The sequence below is a fragment of the Corvus hawaiiensis genome, chromosome 15 (assembly GCF_020740725.1).
Source record: "Corvus hawaiiensis isolate bCorHaw1 chromosome 15, bCorHaw1.pri.cur, whole genome shotgun sequence".
Classification (NCBI taxonomy): Eukaryota; Metazoa; Chordata; class Aves; order Passeriformes; family Corvidae; genus Corvus; species Corvus hawaiiensis.
This window is the reverse complement of record NC_063227.1, coordinates 17233703-17259281: the sequence shown is the minus strand read 5'-3', so window position 1 is coordinate 17259281 and position 25579 is coordinate 17233703. Positions and strand designations below refer to the sequence as shown.

Genomic DNA, 25579 nt, shown 5'->3' with positions numbered 1-25579 from the left:
AAATAAAGCGCAGTTGCTTTACAAGACCTAATTATTAAAACCACTGTAAAAATGACAGAATTCATTACTGTGCTAATGCAGCAAGTTTTCATGTTCTTCTTTGATACAAAATTTCACACAATTGTCAGTACATGAATAATTCTGTTTTTCCCTGGAGTGTTTCTGTGTAATTGAGAGCTTTGGCAGGCTGGGATCCAGATCATCCCATCAGAGAACCAGAAGCCTTTCATGGTACAAAGAATTACTGTAATATTTCAGATATGGTGCTTTCAGATAACTGCAATGCAAAATATTTTACCTTGTTTAAATATATCCTTAGCAAAACATTCAGCTCTGAGCTGAAGAAGCCAAGCCAGGGTTACACAGAGGAAAGCAGTCCTTCCTCTTAGAGCACCAAGCAGGGCACGCATCTCTTCAGATGTGTTTTTAGAATTTCCTCAGTTTTAAAGAACATCACATTCTAAATGAAAATATGTTACTAGATGTACTTCCTTCAAGTAGGTTGTGATTCAAACTCTCCACCCAGAAAAATGATTCACTGTTTTTCAAGAACAAAGGCCAAACATTCCCCTCTTTCCTCCAGTGTCCAACCCAGATCTGTTTGTCACCCTGATCCTGCAAACCACTCTTGAGGCAGAAATAGAAGCAGCTGCTGCTTCTTCCAACGAGCTTTGAAACAGTGTCTTGAGCAGCCAGACTTCTCCACTGCTCACACCAAGAGCAAAACCTGGGCTCAGAGCAGTGGCAGTGCAGGCACACACTCCTCTGGAAAGGGCAGGGAGGAAGGAGCTGTTTCCACCACTTTGTTACTTGCAGGTGTTGCTGCTCTAATATTGGTTCTTTCTCTGTAATTAGAATACAAATGAAAGACTGCCTGTTGAACAGTACACATTATACTAATATTAGAGAATAAAGAGCTGTCATTGAAAAATAGCTTAATGGAAGAAAATAAAATTACTCTGTCTCATCCAGGCTGAAATAGAAGTTTAAAGGGCTCTGAATTAATTCTAATATGCAAGCAGGATGTGTATTAGTATTTAACATGGGTAAAACAGGTGCATGGCAGTTTCAGGACAAGGAAATATTAAGCAAAAACATCCAATCCAGCCATTTTCTGTGGGCTTACTGCAGTAAGACAAATCTGTGAATATAGTGCAGGTCAAACACCAGTTAAAAATTGTTCACCTCTTAAATCCTTCCTAGTACTTATTCAGCAGGTAGAGAATTGATTACTTCTCAAAGAGGCAATAATTTCACATTGCTGGATCTGAACGGAAAAACTCTCCCTAAGCATCTTTCCTGCAGGTTCTCAACAAGCTGCAAGAAGAGAAAAAATCAGTTGCTTGGATCGAAACATATAAAAAAGTTGGCAGAAAAACAGAATAAAGTTTTTAATGTTTCTGTGCCAAAATTAAAGTCTGGAGTGTTCTTCTCCTCTCACTTAAACTGAGTGTGCCTAATTGTCACTGGCACCAATTTAGCTTTAAACCCACCTGCTTCTCTAACAGATCCAAGGAATCTCCCCAGCTCTGAACACACCTCGATACCAAAGCACAAAACATGTCCGTGTTTTCCACATGGATCTGTCTGAAGCACCAGGCCACACAAACTCAGTCTCTGCTGCTGATCTCACATCTTTCTGAAACTCTTACACACAACAAGGTTTCAAGAACTGAGAGAAATAAATATGGCTATTTACAGTAAATAAATCTCCTGTGCCAGAGGAGCTTGCTGAGGACACCTCGGTCACTCTCTCAGTCACCTGTGAGGGCTCAGAACAACAGGACACTGCCACAGGCTCACTAAGAATCGATGTCTGTCCTCTAACCATGAGTCTGGAAAGCCCAAGCACACAGCAGCAGCCAGCACTGCTTTCTGAAATGGTCCCACAGCAGTCAGGAAGGAAAGCAAACACAGAAAACTTCCCCAGATGGCTCCAGCAATTGGCAGAACCCATGAGAGATACTAAACTGAAAATACCAAACACAAACAGAATGATTTATTTGAACAAAAATATAAACACAGATGAATTAGTCTTTCCTAAGCCAAGTTAAATCCACAATGTAACTCAAATCCATGTTTATTTAAATGATATTTTCATTTACTCTGCAAAGAACTAATTTTCCTTGTTTGTTTGTTTAATTTTTTTTCTAGGCAAGCATTTTCCAGCTCCTGGCCTCAGCTCACAGTTAGAACAAGCAGTACGAGGTCACTTGGTGATGTGTCTTCCTTTGGGAAGTCTTAATAAAATGCACAACCTGATCTCTCAAGGAAAGGAAAGGTGGGTTATCAGCATTTGCAGGGTGGGACTTTTTAACCTTGTGGGTCCAACGTATAAGCAACAAGCTTCTCATTTTATTTGCAAGAGAAAGGAATCCATTTACAGGACTGAGTCTATCCACAGACGCTGAGGGATGAATAAATTGGCTTTCCAAGATTCCCAGCTCTCTGAGCTCATGACAGACAGAGCCTTGATAGCTAAAATTAGTAGATATTAATGGCTCCCTCTCTCCGACTTGAGTTAGAGTTAAAATTACAAGCTTATATAACACTGCTCTGGCTGAATGGAAATTACATGTGCAAAGTAGAAGAAAGGATTGCAAGAAAATGTCTTACTGTGTCCTACACCTACATACAGATTCCAAGCCATTAAATATGCATGTGGAGCAAGTCATTCTTGAGAGAGCCACAGGTGGAATTTTGTTTTCTCTGGGATTAGACGATTTCCTAGAAATAGCTAAATAAAATAAAATTCCTGCTTGATAGATTTCAATGACTTTATATCCTTACTGCCTGTATGTTGTGTGCATAAAGCAGGACACAGCCCCCAGCCCCAGCACACCCCCTGTGCCTCCCCAGAACAGAGCCCTGCCCCAGCACAGCGCCAGGGCACATTAACAGACACAGGCTTTTTGGGAAAGGTTATTAAATTGTGTGAGAGGTACCAGACAGCCTCTGGTTCCTGTGCTGGTACAGGCTCAGCTGGTAAAGATGTTTCTGTTTGTGCTTTTTTTTCCCCCCTCCTCTCTCATTAGAGAAGATTAGATTAGAAATAAATTATTTAGTTTTAAAGTTCCACAAAATTACGTTTAAGTGAATGTCATTCTGGGCTCCTGAGTGCCCCAGGCACTCTTGAAATAACATGTTGTCATTCTCAAAATTTTATACTAAAGCTTTAAAAAAAAAATCCTTTATACTACTAAATGTCAATCTGCATATGAAAATCGTCCACTAGCAAAACCTAGAGTTCAGTGTTTGTGCATCCAATAATTAGCCATTCATATTAATTATTTGCCCCTTTACATGAAGATGGTAACAATTTTAAAACATAAAAATTAATGTACTTTTCCTTTAAAATATGTATTTTAAAAAACTTGCCAGAATGGCTAAACTTAGAGAAGCAAGTTTCTTTATCTTAATTACCTCCTCTATAGGGAAGGAGAGGATAAACCCCATGATTCTTGATGAGCAAATGATCACAATTCCTAAAGCAGAACATGAGAGTCCAATGAGACTCAGCTGCTCAATTATGAAATAGTTTTTGCACCATCAGATGAAAACTCCCTCTTTTCCTTAAGCTGCAATAAACCCAATGTCCTTGTTCCTTGTCACTGTAAAATACCACCTGAAACTTATTTTTAAGGCAGGAGAAGTGATTCAGTGGTCACTGGAGTGCCTGGCCTCTCCCAGGCTCCCAAGCTGCTGCTCCTGTTAATGAGGCAGGATGACTGATGAGTTTTCAGGATTTCTGTCTGTACAGATCTGTGTGTCTCTCCCAAGAGATGAGGTATAAGCCATGAGCAGGAAAACATTTTTAAGAAGGCAAATATAGGACTATCAGGACACGGAGGGAACAGATGCACAGAAACAAAGTGGTTTTTAATCTTGGCCTTGAACCAAAAGCTTTGCACTGTGGAATACAGACCAAAATGGAAATTCCATCTGCTCATTTGTTCCACACTTCATTGACACAGAAATGCCCCAAATGATTTAAAGTATTAAACATAGCTGGGTATACGAGATATTTATATTTACATGTGTCTAAAATGATGCCTTTTTGTTTGTCATTTTCCTTACACAGATTGTTCTGAATTAATTATTTGTGCTGAATATCCAGTTTATCATTTACTGTGGGAAGCAGTGTGCAAACAAAGAATAAAGGGAGTCCATGCCCAAAGAGATTGAGGAGAATGGAGATGTCAGACAGGGATGGATACTCCACTGCCCAAGCAGACACAGCAAGCAGTGCCAGGAAATTTAGATTACAATCTCTAGTGCCCTGTCCCACCATCCCTATTTCTATTCCATCCATCAAAAATATTTCATAGTTGAGACTTAAAAATTCTTTTTCCTTTTCAGAATGACTGCAGAAAACACTCCAGGATTTTCAGTTCTTCATAGTGTTTTTTTTTTCTCACAATAAACATTTAGAAAAGTTACAGTTTCCTGATAAATCTGATAAAATATAATTAACTGTTCACTGCTACTCCTGTCTGATACTGTAGTAAAACCTGGAAGTTTTGGCTTATCAATATCTATGTCACAAGGAAGGGGGATAAGGAAATATTTAGGTTATAGAGGATCCCCAGAGGTCATTTAACTCTATCTCCTACTTAATGAAGGGCTGACTTCAATGTAAGTGTTGCTGCTCAGAACCTTCTCCAGTAAAATCCTGAAAATTTGGATGAAGATTCTGCAGTCTCCTGGCCCCTATTTCCTATTCCATCTATTTGTTGCTGTCATTGCAACAAGTTTTGCCTAAATCCAACTCAGTCCTTCTGGAGATCCTACACCTGCTGCACAAAAGCTGTTTCTTTGGTTCTTAATATTTGGGATTTCACTTTGTGTTAGCAGAAAAGCTTGCTTGACAAACATTTACCAGAAATACTGAGAACATGACATTTAAATGCATTTTCATGCAGGATATTTGTAATTACCTTTTTGAATTCTCCTGTCCACTGATATTCACACAGCATCATGTCAAAGAAAATTGGGATCGTTGCTTTTCGTAGTTCAACTTCTGGAATAAGAGTCATTTCCAAGATGGGCCCAACCATGCCCGGAATAAAGCAAATTTTATTCTGGCCTGCAACAAAACCACAAATTGAATATTTGAAGAGAAAACCAAATAGTTTTAGGGAAACATCTAGGAGCTGCAATCATTTAAAGCTCTGCTGGTCAAGTCTTACAACTCAGTCACTCTTTTCTGTTTCTTCTCAAAAGCTGGGGACATGTGAATGGATACTGTCTCCTTCTAAGATGCCACAATTCAGTGCCAGGAATAAGCAAGAATGCCAGAGGAGTCGATATTTTCGGTGAAGAGTTCAGTTTTTCAGCTTTTGACACCTCCTTATAAATATTTAGAGTAGAAAGTAGTAAACCACCCTAAGAACCCCCCAGATTCTGTCAGCAGGAGAGGACCACATGGAAATGTCACATGGTGTAACCTTTCTATGAAGGAGAAAACCATTACTGGCTTTTTGAATAAAATTAGATATTGCAACAATAAATCAAACAAACCAATGCATCAAAATCACCTGCAGTAACAGGAACACCATCCATACACCTCAGCTGCTAAACCCACACAGAATTATCTTGTAGCACCAATGGTCCAACAAACACCCAAATCTACAAAACACTCAACCAGGTCTCAGACATGGTCCAAACGCTGCCCTGATAAGTGGAGCAGACCAGCAGCAAACACAAGGACCTGTGTGAGAGTGTCAATGCTGCCTGAAGCTTGTAAGGAGACAAAAACATTCTCATTAACAAATGTGAGACTTGTTCCATAACTAAGGAGAGTTCTGAGTCTGATGTTCCTCTCCAACGTGTGCCATGTTAATTTTCAACACAAATGTCACGCAAAAATTTTCCAAGATAAAATGAATATTCTACCCAAGTTCAGTTAATAAGAAATGATCCCAAAGGAGTTCATGAGAAACTCTCACAGGAGGAGCAGAAGAACGTGGCCAGATGACAAATGTAAAAACTTTTTGGGAATTTTAATTCAAACAGATTCCAGATCTGAGTCTCCTAATTTCCAGAACCATAGGTTCAGGCTGAGCAGTAACCTTCTCAGGGAAAACTTACCCAGTCTCAATTCCTGCAAAATAAGGTTTCTGAAATCTGATTTCAGTCATGTTTGAAATCTGAGAGAAGGTCGTGAGTTCTCTTTTAAATAAAAACCTGGCGGTAGTCCAACTGTATCTCATGTCAACTCCAAGCTTAATCACAGGAGTGAAAACATATTTTAAGTTCAAATAGCAGAAATATTTACAAAAGCACTCCATGTCAGATATTTTCCAATGGAACAAACATTATGTGACAGATTCAGTTGCAGTGAAGCTCAGTTTGCTACTCACCAAGTTGGTACCACATGTCACGGATAGCAAAGCCAATTAAACGTCTCATATCTCCATACCTAGGGAGAAAGGAATATCAAAGGTATTTTTATCATTGCCTTTTTTATAATTTCACTAAAAAATTGAAGGTATAAGCTGAAGTATATGTTTTACTCACTTGTTCTGGATTTTGTTGTATTTTGCATGGGAGAAGTTTTCTAGCTGTAGTGAATCTTGGGTAATAAAAGCCACAGCCAAATGAAAATAGTTGTTCCACAGCTGTAAATTGAATATAAGGAAATTATAATAATTTTGAGGAAAGCAGGAATAATATTAAATGATGCATAATGTGGAATAATTTATGAAACCAAATGATGCAAGCAATATGAGATTTTTATATTATGCAGAGATGTACATCATTAGTATTATGCAATTAGTAGAAAAGCAAGAAAGATGAATTTTAATAACCACTACTACACATTTGCTTTTAATAACAGAGCAGCTGAATAAATATTGCTAAAAAAAGATTCACACGAGATTCATTAGCCAACAACATTAAACCCTGAACCAAAGCAGGACTGGGGGAACACATTACATGCTGGTGAATCTTAACAATCTGGAGCTAAAGGCACCGATGTAATTACACTGCATTTGAGCACCACTTCAAAAGGCATCTCCTGCCTCCTCTTCGGATCCTAATTCAACAGCCATTTGTATGAAATTCCAGTGTAATTTGTGAAGAGCTCTCCACATGAAAGAAGGACAAAATACATCCCTAAATAAGAGCTGATAGTACTGAGTCGTGTACTTGAAGCAGACAAAAAGCCCCCGTGCTTCCAGTGCACAACCCTTCATTCCTGAAAGCAAATTACTTGTTCTCCAGACAATCAAAAAGAAGCGCTTCTCACACGCTGGAAATGGAAAGGGAAAAGAGAAACTTCCCCAGGAAACACAAATTTAAGGAAGGAAACACAATTTTCAGAAGCTTCTAGGCAGTCAGCAACAGCTTTAAACACTTGAAAATGCAGCTGTAGCTAAAAGCAGTGGTAGGGCTCAGTGAGAGAGCAGAAGGCAATGGGAAATGCATTCAGTGGTGATTCAACGGATGAACAAAACATGGAACAGAGCTCTTCATTTTGTATTGTGCAATACAAGCCTGGGTTGGGAACCCACACTAAACAGCCTGGTAACAAAATGTTCCATCAAAACTTAAGTGGCCTCTGTCCTTTGTAGCCTGGAAAACTCTGGTGTGCAAATAACCAGGAAAAACAGATCCCAACACACAAAACCACACCCAGAACCACAGACATTTCCCATAACAAATACAATTCTCAAATGTCCTCTATCATTTGTAGATGATCCTGCCATTAATTTATTCCTCCCTTGGAGGCCCAGCCAAGGCTCTCCCCAGCTGAGCTGCTCGTCTCAAAGCCCTTGGAGCGCTGTGTCTGTGTCTGTGTGAGCAGCCACAGCCCCAGAGCACAGCTGGCCCTGCTGCAGAAACAGCAACTCAATTCTGCAGCCAATTCAGAGCCTTGCTCATCAGGACAAATGTTGTTTATGCCCTGAAAGGCCTAGTTTCCTCTCTTACCAAATATTTTAAGAGATTATTTTGGCCAGTGTAGAGTTCTCAGCCCCTTCAAGTGGTATTTATTGATGTGCAGGGCCCACACTCTGTATGTGTCAATTATACCAGTGAAATGGAAAATTTCTCAAATTGTTCTAGATTGTGGGGAGAAAAAATGAAGACTTATTCCTAAACTGCCTATTTTTTCATTTAATAGCTCCAAGTTCAGTGCCACCTTTGTCAGAGACACACCCTACAGACTCAATCACCTTATTTATAAAGCACTTTTCCTTCCATCCTCAGAGTACCCCAAAATGGCCGAAAAAATGGGATCCTTTCAATAGCATATTCAAATTAATGACTCACAAGATTTTAAGCACCAAGACTAAAACCCTATGAGACAAAATAGTCTCTCTCTAAAGTAAAAACATATAGAAACAGACTTTAAAAATGCAAAAATTATTCTTATGAGACACATTTTGTTTTCTCTTAACCCCCTAACAACATTTCAAGATGTTTTGGACAGCTGTCAAATTGGAAAACGTAGAATTAATTTAGTAGGAAATTTCCAGCCATCTCACAAAGAAGAGATTTGGTAATTATCCTAAAAAATTATCCAGGAGTAAAGGCTGCAGCCTCTTCCACACACCTCTAAAACCAGATGTTTGCTGGTGGAAGGATCAAAGGTAAATTTCAAACTCTGTAATCTGATAATTTTCAAATGCACAATATGATATATAATATATAAAAATATAACTCTTTAATATTTCCAGTATAGCCAGTGCTAGCTGGATTTCCCAATGGTTTCATTCCCTATTAACCTCTGCATGGTTTCGACAATGTCTGTCACTGCCATACACAGATTTTTGCACAGTGTGTATTTTTCCCCTGTATATTTTTAATGCACTGAGGATTTGGATTTTGAGGTTTCTAAATGAAGATTTTAACATAAAACCAAGCTGCACAATTCTATTTGTGATGTTGAAATACATTTCATTACTGCTGGAGCCTAATACATGCAAGAAAGACAGGAAAACACAAAAAATAAGCAATTTCTTTCAAATCAGGCTGATATTAGATTTTGGACTATGCCTTTTATAATAAAATTCTGTGGCATAGGTGATTAATATATGAATTATAATGGCTGTAACAGCACAGATTCAGAAGTACAATCCTTTCTAATGCCCTGTAAATACAGTGCTAATGGGGGGAAGGGAGGGAGGAGCAGGAGTCGGTAACGCTGCATTTCCAGAGCGGAGGCTCCACATCAGCTGTGCCCGAGCACAACGAAATGGTTTGGGTTTGTTCACTCTGCCCTGCCCCGGAGGTGTCAGACGCTGCCAGCTCCAATCAGCGACATTCCCGAAAAAATGCTGCACAAAAGCCACGGCAAGGAAGTGCCACCAAGGGCGGGAGGGTTCCCTCCCTGCGTGGAAACTCCTCCTGTGCAGAGCAAGACTCCAAACCAAAGGTGATGGAGCCAGGAGGGGACAGTGCCAGCAGAGTAAAATACTCTGTTCTGGACAAAGGTAACGCCTCGCAATGACATCAGCTGCCAACAGAGACAAAAATGTCCCGGAATCGTCCTATTTACCACAGATGACATCTTCTCAGGCAGCTGTTGAGGTTACCATGGATGTATCGTAAGTACAGAAAATCACCCAGTTTTTGTTACAATTAAACCAAAGACACCAGGGTGACCTTCAGGGATGACTTTTTCAAAAACATATTCCACAATTTTTAATATTTTTGTTTGTTTGTTAAGCCTTTTCTGAAGAGGCTATCTCAGCTCCTAAATCCAGAATGCACACATTATGATGGTGTATCTGTTCTGCTGCCCTGCAAAAGCCCAGCTGCAAAGCACTGGTCTGGACATGGTGTCCAACCTTCACATCTGAAAATGGCAAATCCTTAAAGAACTATTACTTGATACAAACCAACAAAAATCCCAAAATTGCCATGTCCTTTAAGACTGGATGTTATGCCAGTGGCTGAATTTCCCTTGTCTTTACCATGAGAAGCTGATAACAAATCCTACACCACCAACAGTCTCCACCTCCAGAGAAAAGGGAGCATCAAAAGCAGCCCACAACAAATCCTCTTACAACTATATAACATGGTCCTGACTGGGGCACCAGTGTGGGGAGGTGGTGTGGACACTGGCTGCCTGAGACAGTTCTGTAATCAGTTAAGAGAATCCTTGTGAACATTATTTTAAATAATATTGAGAGCAAACAAACAAAAAGATGGAAAAGAGAAAAATAAGCAATTTGCAATCACACAGATCAGACTTTTTATTGACGTGAAATGCAACAAAAGTCAAATTAAAAAAACCCCAAGCAATAAGATGTCGATTGTCATGGTCTTGAGGGAAAAGTCTGACCTCAGATGTGGTTGCCTTTTTTTTCCTTGTATGCCATCAATAAATCTCCTTATATTCTCTCCACATGGTCATCCTGAATACAGTCTTAAGCTGTAATATTTTCCACAGTTGCAGGCCTTCAGACTTCTCCCAGTTGCAAGCTCTGAACATGCACCTGAAGGACACCTGCCAGCTCAGCTGCTCCAGCTGCACATGCCAAGGTAAGAGCTGCTAAACTGCTTCAGACAGGTGAACTGCTGAATTCATTCTTCAGAATCCTGAAGTGAGAAAATATTCCCTGCCTTTCTAGATAACCTGCTCCAATATTTAACATAACCTCTTTGTATCGAACCTAAATGCAAGAAAATAACCTGTTTCAAATACAGGGACATGAATAGAATAGAAACTGCTAAATATTGAGAGGTTTTACCTATTCCAATAATTCCTACTGAAACTCCAGATTTTTGTGCATTAAATCCTCACGTTCCAGTTTATGTTCAGTACTGAAGAATGCAGAGTCATGCATTATTCAAGATTCTGTCCCTGTTTGTACTGTAGGCACGCCCCAGCTGAAGGCACTGTGGATATTGGGAGCCCTCCTTCACTCCTACTTCATGGTTTATTTTTGGGCAATTGCTTAATGAAATTTCACTCCTTTCTTTCCTGTAAAATTGTTTCCTCTGGAGCTAACAGCTTTGTTTTATCAGCACAACAGTAAATATTCTATAATAGAAGCGTTCCAGGCAGACCTGGTTTTATTGTGCTGAGTTTTGCTGCGTGCTGACACTGGAGAATCTCTGCAGGACACAACCTCTGAGTGCCACTGATGTACTGAATCCACCCCTCGTGCACGCTGTGTGCAAACCCAGAAAAAAACCCAAACCAAGGAAAACCACCCCCACCCAGCAGGGACAAAACCTCACACAGCAGACTATTTTTTTACCTCCAAGACCAAAGACTCCCAACCCAAAGGCCCATTGTGGCCCTTGCAGCCTGCCCAGTGCAATGACAACTTTGGTGTCAAAACTCTGGGATTAGGGAAGGACTCCCTACCAAAATGGGCCTGGTGAACCCAAGTGATGACAGTGCTAAGGCAGGAAATGTAACAGCCTTCACTGCTGTGCTGGGCAGGGGGTTGGTATTTTTCTCTGTATGCAATAGCTTCAGCATTGAACCTATGGCTTTAAGGCAATGCTGAGTTCTAAACTTAAGGACTGGACCCACTCCTGATCAGGTACAGCACATCCTTACCAAGGCCCTAAATGGTAACACCTCTTTCCCTTCTACCTGAATCACATAATACATGAAAAAAGCAATTTGCTTTGCAAATAAGGAGGCCAGGAACCCTTTTTATTTTCTCCATTTAACAAGCCCCACCAGAGTAGCAAAAAATTTCTTCATTGCATTTCTGTAGATTTAAACCACACTTTTTTAGATGCTCAATTGCTTTACAGTTGACTTGCTTTGTTTGCTTTCGTTGTCTCCTATTTATTGCCATGCAACCACTCAGCCAAGTGAAAATCCTCAGATCTATTTCCCTGGGCTTTCAATAGTTTTCAAATTTTTCTTTTAATTAAGACTTTGCCTCAGCTATTAATAATCTGATCTGAAAACACTGTCCTGCAAGCAGTATAAATCATGCACTTGTTTACACAGAACTTAAATGTGCGACACCTTTTTATTTTAAATAACACTTTGACTGATGTGCATCTCTATTTTCCCCTTCAGCTCCTCCTGCAGCAGGCTCAGGGACCTGCCCCAAACACACCTGGGGGTTGGGATGTGTGGGGCTGCCTTTGCTCCTGGGGCTGGCAGTGGGAATGAACAGGCTGTGTGATCATCAGGCTGCAGCTCTTAATAAACCTTATAGTTATGCTACTTCCAAATTTTTTCTCAAATCAAAATAGAAAAAACAAGTTTCTTTGTCCCAATTCACAGTTTTTCTATACAAATGCAAATAAAAATAGAAATACAGCTACACAGTAACAAGGTGAACTGTTTTATGAAGCACAGGAGTTTCTCATTTACTTTGAGTTAACCACTGCTCAGGTTTGCTTACAGCCAAGGTGTATAAATATAAAAAAAATACGGTGGGAAATCAAATTAAAGTTACAATTAAGAATACTAGACAATGTGCTTTGCACTATTCAGACCTTTTTTAGTCCAGTAGCAGCTTTTTAAATAGGTATACTTAGGGAACTCTTAGAAGGTTTGCAGAGCTTTTATCCATGAAAGAAAAGTAAGGTAACACCTTGATTTGTACTTTAAAGCCTCTTATGAAGACTCTAAGGGTATTACAATTCTTTACAGGGCTCCACTTATTTACTATAACATTGTTTAGCTTACTCAGAGCCTCCAGATATTTGACAAGTCATGAATAAAAGAGCATTAATGTATTCCCTTGAACTGCAAGGTGCACTGTGGAACTACAACGTTCCAATGGTTGTTTGATAACACTTTGGAAGGCACAGAATTGCCACAGGAAAGAGCTGAAATAAAAGCTCCAGATCAAACTGCTGCTTTCATGTTTGAAAAAGGCAGTGTACACCTTAATAAAACTTTGACAGATACAGTCTTTATAGTCTGTGTGGTTTTGGTATCCTGCACATGATGTCTTTCAGACCTTTGTTATCTGCTTTTAAAAATTACTGACACATTGTGCAGTAATAAGTGATCAAATGCCATAGAAATTATAAGTTACAAATTTCTGATTAATAAACTGATAGAGCCTTAGACAGATTGTATCATAAATATGTCAAGGGTCTGAGAGTTTCCAACAGTATTTCCAATATTTACTTTTCCAATATTTCCAATATTTACTAAAAAATAAGTTTTAAGTTTGTTGGAAGAAACATCTTTAAAAATCTTAATATTATACACATGCACATTTGTATAAGCACATCTTTTGAAGGTAAAACATTTTTAATGAAATAAAGCAGGAAAAAGCTCTACATTTCCTACTTGGGGCCACTGTAACTGAGTGTGAACTGAATCTTTTACCTTTCTTTTCACTACTGTCTTTCAAACTCTTCCTGTGTAACCCCTACATGGGCATAGCTCTGCAGCTATTTGGGACCAAGGTGTTTTGTGTTGAGGACCAAGAGACCAATTCCCAAACTGTTTTTAGACAAGTGGAATCATTTAAAACAGATTGAAAGTTGTGAGATGAACTGCAAAATATAAAGCCCTGAACTTTATGTAAGAATGGAACAGAATAATTTTACACACCATGATCAGGCAGCACTTAGGGACAAATCCTGAATCTAAAAGTGTACTTACATTTTAACACCAATTTGATGAACGTGAAAACTACAGGCATTTTCATTCTTATCTAAAGGAAGCCAAAGGTGGTAAAATGCATAACCAAATAGTTCAGTTACACAGAATGATACCTAACAAACAAAAAACCCCAACCAACCCTAATTAAAAATTGTTACAGAAAGAACTAATGAAATTGCATAAATAGAGATAGACTTGTCAGGAAGACTACAAGTCAAAAATAAATTCTAAGTGCTAAATACTCTAGGAATCAGCAAAGTTAAGCTCCTTCTGTCCTACATCCACAGCACTGACATTGTAGAGGCTCCGTGTGTTATGTCTGAGATTGACTTTCTGAGTGCACTTGGCTGGCTAAGAAAAACAAGTTTGTGGCTTCCCAGTCCTGAACAGAGTCACAGAGGAAAATATGCTGGTTGGGTGCCTTATTATAAATAATAAGTGCCCAGTTCTGATGTCACATGGAAGACAGTCCAGTCCTGCCCCACTCAGATCCACAACCTGTCTGATACTGGGGCACAGCACCAGGAGGGGCTTGGGCTGACCTGCATGTACTGCCTTGGCTCAGCTAAAAACCCTAAATACTTACTTGGACTTCAAAATTCATGTTCTCCAAAAATTTCTGGTTCATTGTCTCTGCAAATTTGTTGATGGCTCTCAAGAACACCCTAAAAAGGAAAAACAGTGATATAGATAAATGAATGTAACATCTGGCAATCAATACCCACCATGTATGATGTTGGTGGAAGCACATTTGGCACTGAACACACTGGGAGCGTCAGAGTTCTCACACACCTGAGCACAGCAGGTGACAATCTGTCCAGTGGCACAGGATTTATAGTGTTACCCATAAAAAAAATTACACAATTATCAAAAAGTTTCTCAACTTCTACTGGAAAAGTCAGACGACAGAGTTTTGCTTCCTCTGCTGCACACTACACTGCATTCCTGAGAAAAGAGAGCAATTCTTTCAAGCCCAATGTTACCTTCTGCCAAACCCAGATCATTCACAAGGGTGGCATCACCTCCTCTTGGGGGTTTGACAGCTGAAACAGCTCCTGTGCTCACATCATTAGTTAGGAGCTGCAACTGCACTTTTGCCACTTCAAAGATACTGAGTGCAGTTTTTCAGCTCTCTTATGGGTGGGGAGGGCAGGACGACACCTCTGTCCAGCTTCCTCCCCGGGTAGATTATAAAAACATTCAAAACAGTGAAAATACAGATTCAAAATCCTATACAGTTACTTCTTCCAAGAGTAAGAGCATGAACATTACCCTTCTATTCTGAAAAGCAGCACCTGTTTAAGCTCCTGATTAATGCAACGTGATTAAGTCATGTTTCTAAAGCTAATTTCCTTGTCTGACTTCCCAGCATGGGACATTTGTAAAAGAAAAATCAATAGTATCTTTAAATATTTATAAAGTTTATTTAAATAATTTAGTTGTTTTCAAAATTGTAAACTGACTGAAAGTGATCATTAGACTCCACTTCATAGGTAGATTTTTCAAAGCTATTAAATGGAAATATTTCTATGGAAAGCACTGTAGGGACAAAGAGAAAGCTGAACACAAGGGAAAACCAATCCTATTTGTTCAAATACAATGATTGGCTGTCAACTAGATATTCCCAGTCAGGAAAGAGATCTAATAGTTGTAACAGCCAGGTCCAGAAATCCCCACCATCTCAGTGATTAGCAGCATGAGAGAAAGCAATAATTCAATAATTAGGATTATCAGCAAAAGATTAAGAAACCACAGGATATCCATATGTGACTGTCAAAGGAATGTTGTGTCCTTGTGCTGGAATCACTCTGGTGTTTTTGGTGTCGCATCTCAAAAGGATAAACAAATAGAAAAAGAAACAAGAGAGAAGAAAACAAGCAAATAAATGTGACACAGAAATGATCCTCAGTCAGGGGACATGGTGTGACTGAGGAGGGAGGTGACAGGAGCTATAAAATCGAAAGTACCAAGGAGATGAGAGACTGAGTGCTCACAGCTTCTCTGAGAAGCATCAGAGAGCACTGAACACAACCAGAATGTCCATCCAAAAGAAGCAAACCCAGGTTCTGTGTTAATCTTGTTCAACTCTGCAGCTCATTGCTACAGGATGCTGCAAATGCCTGAATTTTATACTGGCTCAGAAGTGATTAGACACATCAAAGACTAAACTGAAGGGAGGACAATTAAATGCCACTGGTCACTGGAGGCTGGTAGAACCCAGCAAACAAGCTGTGTTGTTACACTGGTCCCCTGGCAGCTGTCTGTGAGCCACTGGAGAAACAGAACAGTCAGGGAAAGGAGTTTTAGTCTCATCACAAAAAAAGAAATCAGAAGGCCTAAGTTCAGTTTCTTAATGAGGGAGGTAAAGCGAAAGTTCAGCTTTTGGCAAGCTTACTACAGGGAATCCCACTTAACCACTGAGCAATCACCCAAAGGAGCTCCCTGTTTCATTAGAGCAGTGACTGGCTGGAGTGAAATCCCTTGTTGTGGGTGAAGTTCTCCAGGAGGTAAATATTCTTTGTGAAAACCTAAAGAAGAATTTCTTTCCATCTGTGTAACATTCCCCTGAACTGCTGATGTGATCAAGGAAATTCAGTAACTACGCATGTTGTCACATCTTGCCAAGTTCTTTTTGTGAAGGTGACCAGAGGGATGCTGCAGGAGCTGTGGCAGGGGGAGGTTACAGATTTCTGATGGTGCTGTGTCACTCCACAGCATCATCCCACACACTCAGCTGAGCTTCCTCCCTGTGGTCCAGGGCATCCTCTGATCTCATCTTCTAGCTCTGGCTGAGCTAATCTTGCCAGCTGAATTGAGGGGCTGATTTGTGAAAAGCCAAGTGTCATCAAATCTCCTCCAGTTCAAGAAATCTAATTTTGCTCAGTGCTGCCCTTGCAGGCTATCACTGCTCTGCTGAACAGAGAGTTCTCATTCTCTGTGTGCATACTCACAGGGCTGCCCTGTGCCCCCACTGCCATTTCCCAGCCTATCGAACTTGCTTTGCCACCTTTATGTAATCAACTCCTAAATGTGATTCCCACTGAAAGCTGTCCCACACTGCCCACAAGGAAATAAACACATTCTTCCCTGATGCTCCACTCACACAGGGACATTTATCTCCTCAAAGCTGCCTGATACTTGACACAAATGGTTTAAGATGTTGCAAAAAAAGGGAATTCTGAAAGAGTGATCTATTTTAGGCAGCACAAAACCCCACACAGCTTGGCAGAATCACAGACACGTTGTTCTGTGTCATCATCATCATTATTCTTCAGAACAGGAGTTTTAGGTCAAGGCCTTTTCAGTGTTGTGTCTTTTCTGTATCTCTGTATTGCTCTAGACCCTTTGATTTACAAAGTTTATTTCTTGCCAAGTCACATAAGCACTTCTTGAGCTTCAGCTGCTCAGGGAGGAGCATTTCCCTTCACTCAGAGTTTTTTGGCTGGAGTAGGAGGAGGTGTCTTCCATTTCTGAGACTTTTTTAGTTCCCAAATTCTGTGGATTTCCACACTACTCCAACACCATGGTGAAACACATCACCTAAATATCCAGTTTAGGCAGACTCTGGTACGGTGCTAATAATTTTTCTTGCAATAAAAAACTCCCACACTTTTCAGTACTTTACTCTTTAAACAGAAATATCATGCAAGATAGAGTAGAAATAACCATAACTGAAACACACATGAAATATATTAGTGGAAATCTATTTCATAATATTGACATATTACTGTGTGTAATAATAAAAAGTTTTGTGACAAGCTTGTGGTTTGCTTTTAGCCGTACAGAAAAAAACTCAAGGACACCTGAGAAATACTGAGGTATTTAATGCCCTGTAGAAATCACAGAAAACATTAAAAATATTTACAGGATTCTATACAATATAATTATATGTAAGCTGTCTTCTGTAAATATCCCTTTTGCTCTCACAAATATTTTTATCTGACAGACTGGAATGACACATTTTCAGGGAGCATGCAATATTTCCAGGCTGTCAAGTTCTCAATATTTGTATTTTGCCTAAAGGGTGTATCTATTCCTGTCACTGGGAGTCACTTAGGCAGTAGGTTTGAATGCTATTCCTGGCTCCTTCCAATGCCTCAATGATTTCACTGTCCTGCCTCAGTCTCCCCTTTCACCAAAAAGGGGCATTAATTAAGTAGCCACAAGTACGAAACTAAACAGGTACTTCTAAAACAGTTAGAGATTTTGATGAAAAAAACAGAGAAAATATAATTTTAAACATGAATCTTTAAAGACGTAAATTAAATTGTCACATTTTCCATTAATTTTAATTAACCAATAACTTTTCTACACTTACTACAGATTTAATTTCTCATCAATTTAAATAATTGTGATTTAAAATTGCTGAAATTCCTTTACCCACAATAACTTCCATGATATTTCCTGAGTTTATGAGGATTGATGCTTCTAATGTACAGCTCATATAAAACACTTGGGCCTGAAGATTTAGGGAAGATGTTCGAAGTCCAAAGTCTCTGGGCTAAATCTGGGTATTAAAAGGCAGGGTTTCGGCTCAGGACAGCAACAACATTGCCATGGTTCAACTGCTCCTGTTTCCTCTCTCTCTCTGAATTTCCTGCTGCTTCTGCTTTACTTTATTGTATTGTCAGAGACATTTGTCCAAAACTTTGGCTGGAAAATGAGCCCAAAGAATAGAATCCTGTGCAACTGTACTCAGTTTCACACACTTAGATGTCTGTTCTTAACAGGGGAGAACAGTACCTTAAGTAACGTAGACAAATAATTTAAGACAGAAAAAATTGGAAATTCATGTCACCCTAAGATAAAGATTTGATTTCAAGCTGATTCTCCCTCAAAATAAAACAGAGGGATTGAGATGGAACAAGGAAAGAATTCTGTATTCATAAACAACATATTAATAAAAATAGGATTTCAAGGCTATTTCTCAGAAGATGATGATTTTGTCTAACAGTGAAATAGGTCTGCATGTTGTCCTTGTTTTTGAAGTGTAAATAGGTAATAAATCTAAAATTCAGATCTGCAACTCCAAGCTATTTTTAGCAAGCTAGTTGGAATTGTTGTGTCAGCTTCTTGCAATGTAATTCAAAGAGAGGACTTAATAAAACAAACAAACAAACAACACCCCCCTGAAAAAACCCCAAACAAACAAACCCTTACATTCACATTGACTGTTCTTAGTGGCTTTGTAAAAGCTGGCCTTTTTCTGCACCTTGTTCCAAACAAGAAACGCTTCTGGGTCCACAACATTATTTTGGGAAAGGTGCATGACTCAGATACAGCATTAGAAACATTTCCAAAATAACGACTAGAACCTCGTCTCAGACTCCTACATGTGAATTCTTTTAAAGCAGTGCCCAACTGCAGTGAGATGCTCTTCAATGTCTTTTCAGGTTCACATGACTCGAAAATTTGGGATTTCACTGCTTCAGCTCTGAGATGAGTAACCCGTATACTGAGGTGAAGGCTGAATGAATTCACTTAGGTATTTATGAGCATCAACTCAAACTCATGCTTGCTATGTCTCCTCAAGCCGTGACTGCACTGATGTAATGACAGGTGGAAAAAATGAATCAAGTACAAACTTCTACTGGATAATCAGACCCAGAAAAAGAAAGTTTAAAAGACCGTATTTCCTGTGTTATGCAAACTTATTGAAAGAAACCATTAAAATGATGGCATATATGGGTTTTTAAAGTCACATCTAAAAGCCAGTGAAGGCATGGACAGTTTTTACAATTCAGAACTTCTTCTCACAAACCCTAAGTGCTTTTCCTTCAGAGAGTTTGGTCCAAAATTCAAGCCAGAAGGAGTTCCACTAACTTCAGTGGTTTTTGTAGTCCCCAAAACTGATTAGTCAGCGCTTTAATCAGTGAATCCTCTACCTGAACAGACAAGGAATACGAGGGAAGTTCTTGCAAACCCTGGAGGATGTACTGACTATATTTTTAAAGATCTTTTCTGAGTTCTGATAGACATAGTTTGGCCATTATGCCAATTCTGTGAAATCTGGAGCAGGGAATAGCAAAGCCAAAATAATACTCGTACATAACTTATCTTGACTTCCTAGCATCATCCTCATAAAATGCTGTGCAGAAGACACCTGATAGGTATTGTAACATGAAGCAAACACAAGGGAAAAGCAGCTGGAGTCAAATGATTCCCTTCTCCTGTAGGCTTCTGTCACCTTTTTTCTTGCTTGTTGTGTGCAGAACAAGCAGAAGAAGGCACATGACAGAATCAGAAGATTCAAAGAGTGGGTCAGAGCCAAACCCCAGTGCTGATCCTTGTCAAGGACTGAAGCAGTGAATGGCAACTAGGAACTAATGCTGGATGGTACAAAATACACAGAACGAGCAATCAGTGTGACAGGAGACACTAAAGCACACGTGTACTACAGGTGAACAGGTAATAACAAAAATTGCTTTGTGAAGACAAAGCAAGAGCAGAAATTATCTCCTAATAATATGGCAATCATTGATCTAGAAATGAAGGGTAATGCAAGATGGAAGCAATATTTAAAAACCTTGTGGCTACATGAAACCTAGTTATGAAGAGCACAATAATGGCAACACTTGGGAAGAAATCCACTTCCATGGTAACTGGAAAAATATGGCCAGTGGCGCAAAGAAAGGAGTATAATTTCATCATATTTCTCCCTTGTGTCAACTCAGCTTCACTACAGACTGAAGAATAATTTCTTGAACTATTCATATTGAATTCTAATGATAAAGCCACTGCCATGTTCCTAAATTCTTTTCCAATGTACGCCCAGAGTGTAACTAAATAACACAGTCAGAAAGCAACTGCTTCAAAATGGCTGTGCTCTGCCTGCTCTTGTCTCAATTATAACATTGGGGTTTGTCTCAATTATACATTGGGTTTTTTCCTTACTAGCATGATTTGAAAATTTACATTAAACAGCTATGCCAAGCATCCAGAACACTGCAGGCTGCACTGTGTCAGAGTTACTTTGACAGCAGCACAATGAACTCCCAGAGGAAGACAGGAATGTGCAGTGGCTTTGTGCCAGACAAGCCAAGTTTCCATGTGAGACCCTTCACTTGGCCAACAGGCTCTTTGTGTGCAGCTTTTCCTTCAGCATCTACCCAAAACCTGCTTTGTAGCTCTCATTTAGGAACCAAAATACATTTTCAAGTCTGCATATTAAGTACACATTTTATGCCAAACTCCTGGAAATGGGATGTTTTGAACTCTAAGAAACTTCATAGTTTGAAAATGAAGCGTATGAAGAGCTGTCAGAATGGGCTCTAAGAAAATTTCAGAGAGGTTTCAGTACCTCATTACTTTCAGTAATTTTGCTTATATTGTTTCTTCTCACTTCAGTCTCCTTTGCTTTTTTGCTCATTCCAGAAAATTTTTTGCATAGTAGAAGCATTCTGAATTAATGAAAAAATTAACAATCACATGCTGTCGTTAGTGCTAGATCAAGAATGGGAATCAGACACAAAGCTGAAACCTGGTTCTTAAAGATGAATGTAAGGTCTTAACATGGTTGTGTCAGGATGCCACACACTAATAAACTCCACAGCCTTCACTTTTGAAGAAAGTTTGAACTGATGATTGCAAAATTACTTCTCCATTCTTCCACTGATTTTTGTTGCATTGAACCAGCAGACTATGAATTTTAAAAGAGATGATTATGCAGCAAATACATAATACACCAGCAGGGCTATTTTGTGATGCTTCTGGTAAAAAATATGAAAATTAACTGTTCAAAATAATGTTAAATAACTTTTCCTGAAAAACTCTAATTATAAGAAGTTCTGGTCAAAGCTACTCAGAAAGAGGAAGACAGAAAGATTGCTCAACTGCACTTACAACTGATGAAAATTATGAATATTGAAATTTCAGTCTTTTCTGTAGTGACACAGAACAGTTTGTGTGGGTGATCTCTTCAATGTTTTTTACTCATTTGCACATATATTCAATAGAGGGGAAAGTACTCCTCGTTGTCTTAATCCCCAGATGTTTTATTAAAATTAAAATACATGAAAACATAAGAAAGCATTTTATAACAGGCCACATAGCAACGAACCTTAGGGGTTTCTATCTGCAAGTCGAAGTTGTATTTAGGAGAGTAACAGTTTATCCCACTGACTTTCTGAGAACATCAAATTACCAAGATTTTTTTTTGTGTTGAGTTGTTCTCTCCACTGAGGGCTTTACTTTTAGTTCTGAGAGCTCTTAGTCTAGGAGTGTGAGCATCCCAGCAGCTGCTATCAGGAAAGGTGAGACACTGCAGTGGGAGTGGGAATGGGGTATCTCCCTGCATATTTTCTCTCTGCATTTTTAGATAAAAGACTAAATAAATGACTGCAGTTAAAACCTACCAGGCATCCACTCTGTACCATGACCACGATGGGCAACTGCCTCTGTTGCTGAGCGGATTATCTGCTGCAACCACTACATAATTACGTGTTCAGATTCTTGGTAAGCAGATAATTCCACACCATGGAGAACCACCAGAAGCATGCAGAGCTAGAGCAGAATTAGCAGAATTTAGCTAGAAAGATGCAAGGATGGAAAGGCAGGGTGACATTGGCACAGGCACCTGCAGATGGAAGGGACTCTTTGTGCCAGGCTTGGAGCTGCCAGAAGAGCGTGAACGGAGCAGCCACAGCTGGAACTCTCCCTGGGAGGGAAGTACAGTCCCCAGGGAAACAACTCCCTCTGCTCTCACCTGCCTTGCCCCATTGCCCCAGGACTAACTTAATGCCATTTGCCTGATTACAAATGCTGACTTTTGTAGAGACTGAGAAAGACAATGAGGAAACAGAGGAGCCTGGATTTAATGGGCAGGAATACAAATTTGAGAACACTGAGGCACTGTGTACCAAATACTCCAGCATGGAAAACAATAAAGAAATAAATTTCCCTCTGAAAGGGACTTCATATTAACAGGGAAACTGCATTTCAGCAAGGACATTTGTAGTCTCACAGCAAAACCAAGCTGTCCAAGGACACATCCTATCACTGTACACAATTAAATCTATGACTAAACAGTAACGTTTGTTTGCACTTGTTATAATACCTTATTTACCCTTTTCTGCAACTGTGCATAAAAGAATATTTGCATTAGACATTTATACTTGTTGCTTAAAATATCTTTTCATACATTAAAATTATAAAGTCCTGCAATATGCCATAAGCCTGTGTATAAATGTATTCTGCTCCCCTGAAAATTCAAGCCCTTATAAAAACAACTGCACTTCTATAAGAAGATGTTTAAATCAGTCAAAAGTTGCAGAGGAAAACAAGATCAAAGAAAAGAGTTACTTGTATGCAGCAGATGAGCCTTCTAAATTCTGCCTTATTTGCACAAAATAAACCATAACACTGTCATCCAACCTTAGTTACATAAATGAATCAGCTTTCAGGGTAAAAGTAACCTAAACTATTCACCTGGGGGTTGGTTTGGGGTTTTTGTTTGTTTGTTTGTTTTTAAATATGACAAACTTTTATTTCCACCAACAGATAAATAGAAGACTGAGAAGCAGCTCAAATATTTTAATTAATTTGGGGATTTTCTCCCTTTCAACTTGAGCTCATTGAATCACAGAATGGTTTGGGTTGGAGGGGACCTTAAAGCTCATCTCATTCCACCCCCTGCCATGGACAGGGACACCTTCCACTGGGGCAGGTTGCTCCAAGCCCCGTCCAACCTGGCCTTGGACACTTATTGCAAGGCTGTGTTCAGCAACATGCATACATATGTGGAAAACAAATTTTTCAGAAGTCACAGAGCCATTCTCTGATGATCTATGAAAAGAAAAACACAAAAAAAACCCCAACAAAACCCAGGCCTGGAATCCCTACTGTCCTTCTCTTGAACAGAAGTCCCAGCAATCCCTTGCTGGGCATCAAAGAGGAATTTATTCTGCCTCTCTTTGCTGCCTGGCCAGGACCAGGACAACGAGAGAGCCCACAGCCCTGGCAGGCTGAGAACTGCTGAGGTGCCTGGGGCTGCAGGTGACGCTGATTTGAAGCCACAGTGAGCTTTGGCTGAGTTAATAACAGTGCTCCAGGTGTGAGCTCCATGAGAACCACGTCTGGAGGGTGTTACAAAGCATCTCATCAGCAAGTAAGCAGCTATTTTTGGTACGTATAATGAAAGAAAATTGACAACAATTCCAGTTCTTTTGCCAAATACCTGCAGCACTAAACCTTTCAAGTTAGACTTAAAAAGCACTGGGGAAGACTTGACTCTGACAGATGTCTGAAAACACTCAGATGCACAGGTAATGAAAACATATTCTAGAAAAAGCCAAACTACCAGTGTTATAAAATACCCTACAGTGTTATCTTGCAGGAGTTTTTCCACCCAGTAGGATCCGACCTTGAAATGTGCTGGTGAAACACTGTTTCCATTTATTTTAAAATACCTTAATATAATGTGAGCCAAAGGCTCACAGCACTACCCAAATGGACATGCAAACAAAGTGCTCACTGGGCCACTTCAGACTGGACACCAACCCAAGTGATCCCAGGCACTAATTTTGATAAGATCAAATACTTTCAGACTCCCTGTGAGGAATTACCCTTTCAAAGCCCAGGGGACAAGCTAAGGGATGTGAATGTTTTCCCTGTAGTTGCTAACCCTGCTAACTCTTCCTTCTTCAGCAAATCTGACTCCCCATGCACTTCATGTTGACAATAAAGTACATTAATTTCCTGGGAGAAATTATATCCCTCTGAATTAAAATTATGAACTGCTGAAAGATAGACAGACTATATGGTATTAGCTAAACCAGCTAAGCATTTCCCCACAAATGCCATGTACTTAGGAATTACTGCTTTTAATAAGTTAATAGCCAATATCTAAGTGTCATGAGTGGAATAAAGTGCACATATAAGGAGTAGAAACTAATAATAAGAAGAATGCAGTAAGCAACTTTAATTAGAATAAAAGTTAATTAAATCCACCATGGAGGATCACAAAAATAACTCAGATATTATATCCTCATGACCTCAACGATGATGTTACTGTTTCCCAAAATGTTCTGCACCACCTAGCATGCTGTAAAAAAAGTGTTCTTTCTATCTTGCTGTTAATGGAAGGAGGGGGGGGGGGGAACAGGAAAAAAAAAAAGGTATTTCATTATTTATTATTATTATATTATTATATATGTATTATTATTCACCCTTTTCATTCTCTTTTGCTCATTGAATACTGCCTGTCCAGTGGGACCAGTACACACAGATTCAGCCTCCTTCAAATGTGCTTTGGTAGCCTGAGCATGCTTGGGAAGCAAAGAGCACGATGTTTATAGTAGTGAGTTAAAGTAACTTGAGTTAAATAATTCCATCCTGATACAGGCAAAGCTTGATAACTAAGTTTAGTCAGTTAAGCTTCTACTCCAATTCATTCAACCCAGACACCAGAGCTTCTCCTGGACAGGAATGTGTCCATTCTCCCTTCCTTTGGAGCCTGTAAAAAGCCATTCTCTCATTGTTTGCCTCCATCTATGCCAGACATCAAACTTTTAGCTGTAATATCCCTGGCATCATTCAGGCACTGCCTGTCTTTACTTCCATACGACAGGAATTGGGGCCCCTGCTCAGCAAACAAGACCAGACCTGCAGTATTGGTGCTGCTCTTCCCTCTCCTCTGTCTCTGTACTAATTTCACTTCTCTGTGCTGCAGTCCCTCCTACAGCAAAACTCCTCCAATTCCCACTTTCCTTGCAAGCCACAAAACACACCCAACCATGCAGGGGAGCCTGCCAGGCTTTGCTGCACACCTGGAGGGCACAAGTGCCACCAGCTCCACCCTGCCCCTGGCCAGGTTACACCACACACCACAGATATGCCCAACAGCCCTAACCAAGCTCTTTGCAAAGGCAGAAAGGGGAGACTCGAGGCAGAACAGCTCCTTCAGGGAGTAAAAAGCCTGCATGGAGCCTCCTGTTCACAACAGGGGAGTTAAGAATGCAAAACCTGCACTGTGCTGATATTTTTTGTGTTTGGTTTGTTGGGGTTTTGTTTTAATTTCTTTTTCTTCTCTCG

The 25579-nt window shown here is 39.7% G+C and overlaps 1 protein-coding gene across 1 annotated transcript in view; it reads right to left on the bottom strand.

Moving 5' to 3' along the window:
* Positions 1-25579, bottom strand: part of DOCK2 (dedicator of cytokinesis 2) — a 157431-nt gene that overhangs the window by 30178 nt on the left and 101674 nt on the right. Inside the window, exons 30-33 of the mRNA XM_048319744.1 lie at positions 14136-14214; positions 6520-6620; positions 6363-6421; positions 4938-5086 (exon numbers count right to left, since the gene is read on the bottom strand). Coding sequence (XP_048175701.1) covers positions 4938-5086; positions 6363-6421; positions 6520-6620; positions 14136-14214 — 388 coding nt within the window. The remainder of the gene's footprint in view (positions 1-4937; positions 5087-6362; positions 6422-6519; positions 6621-14135; positions 14215-25579) is intronic.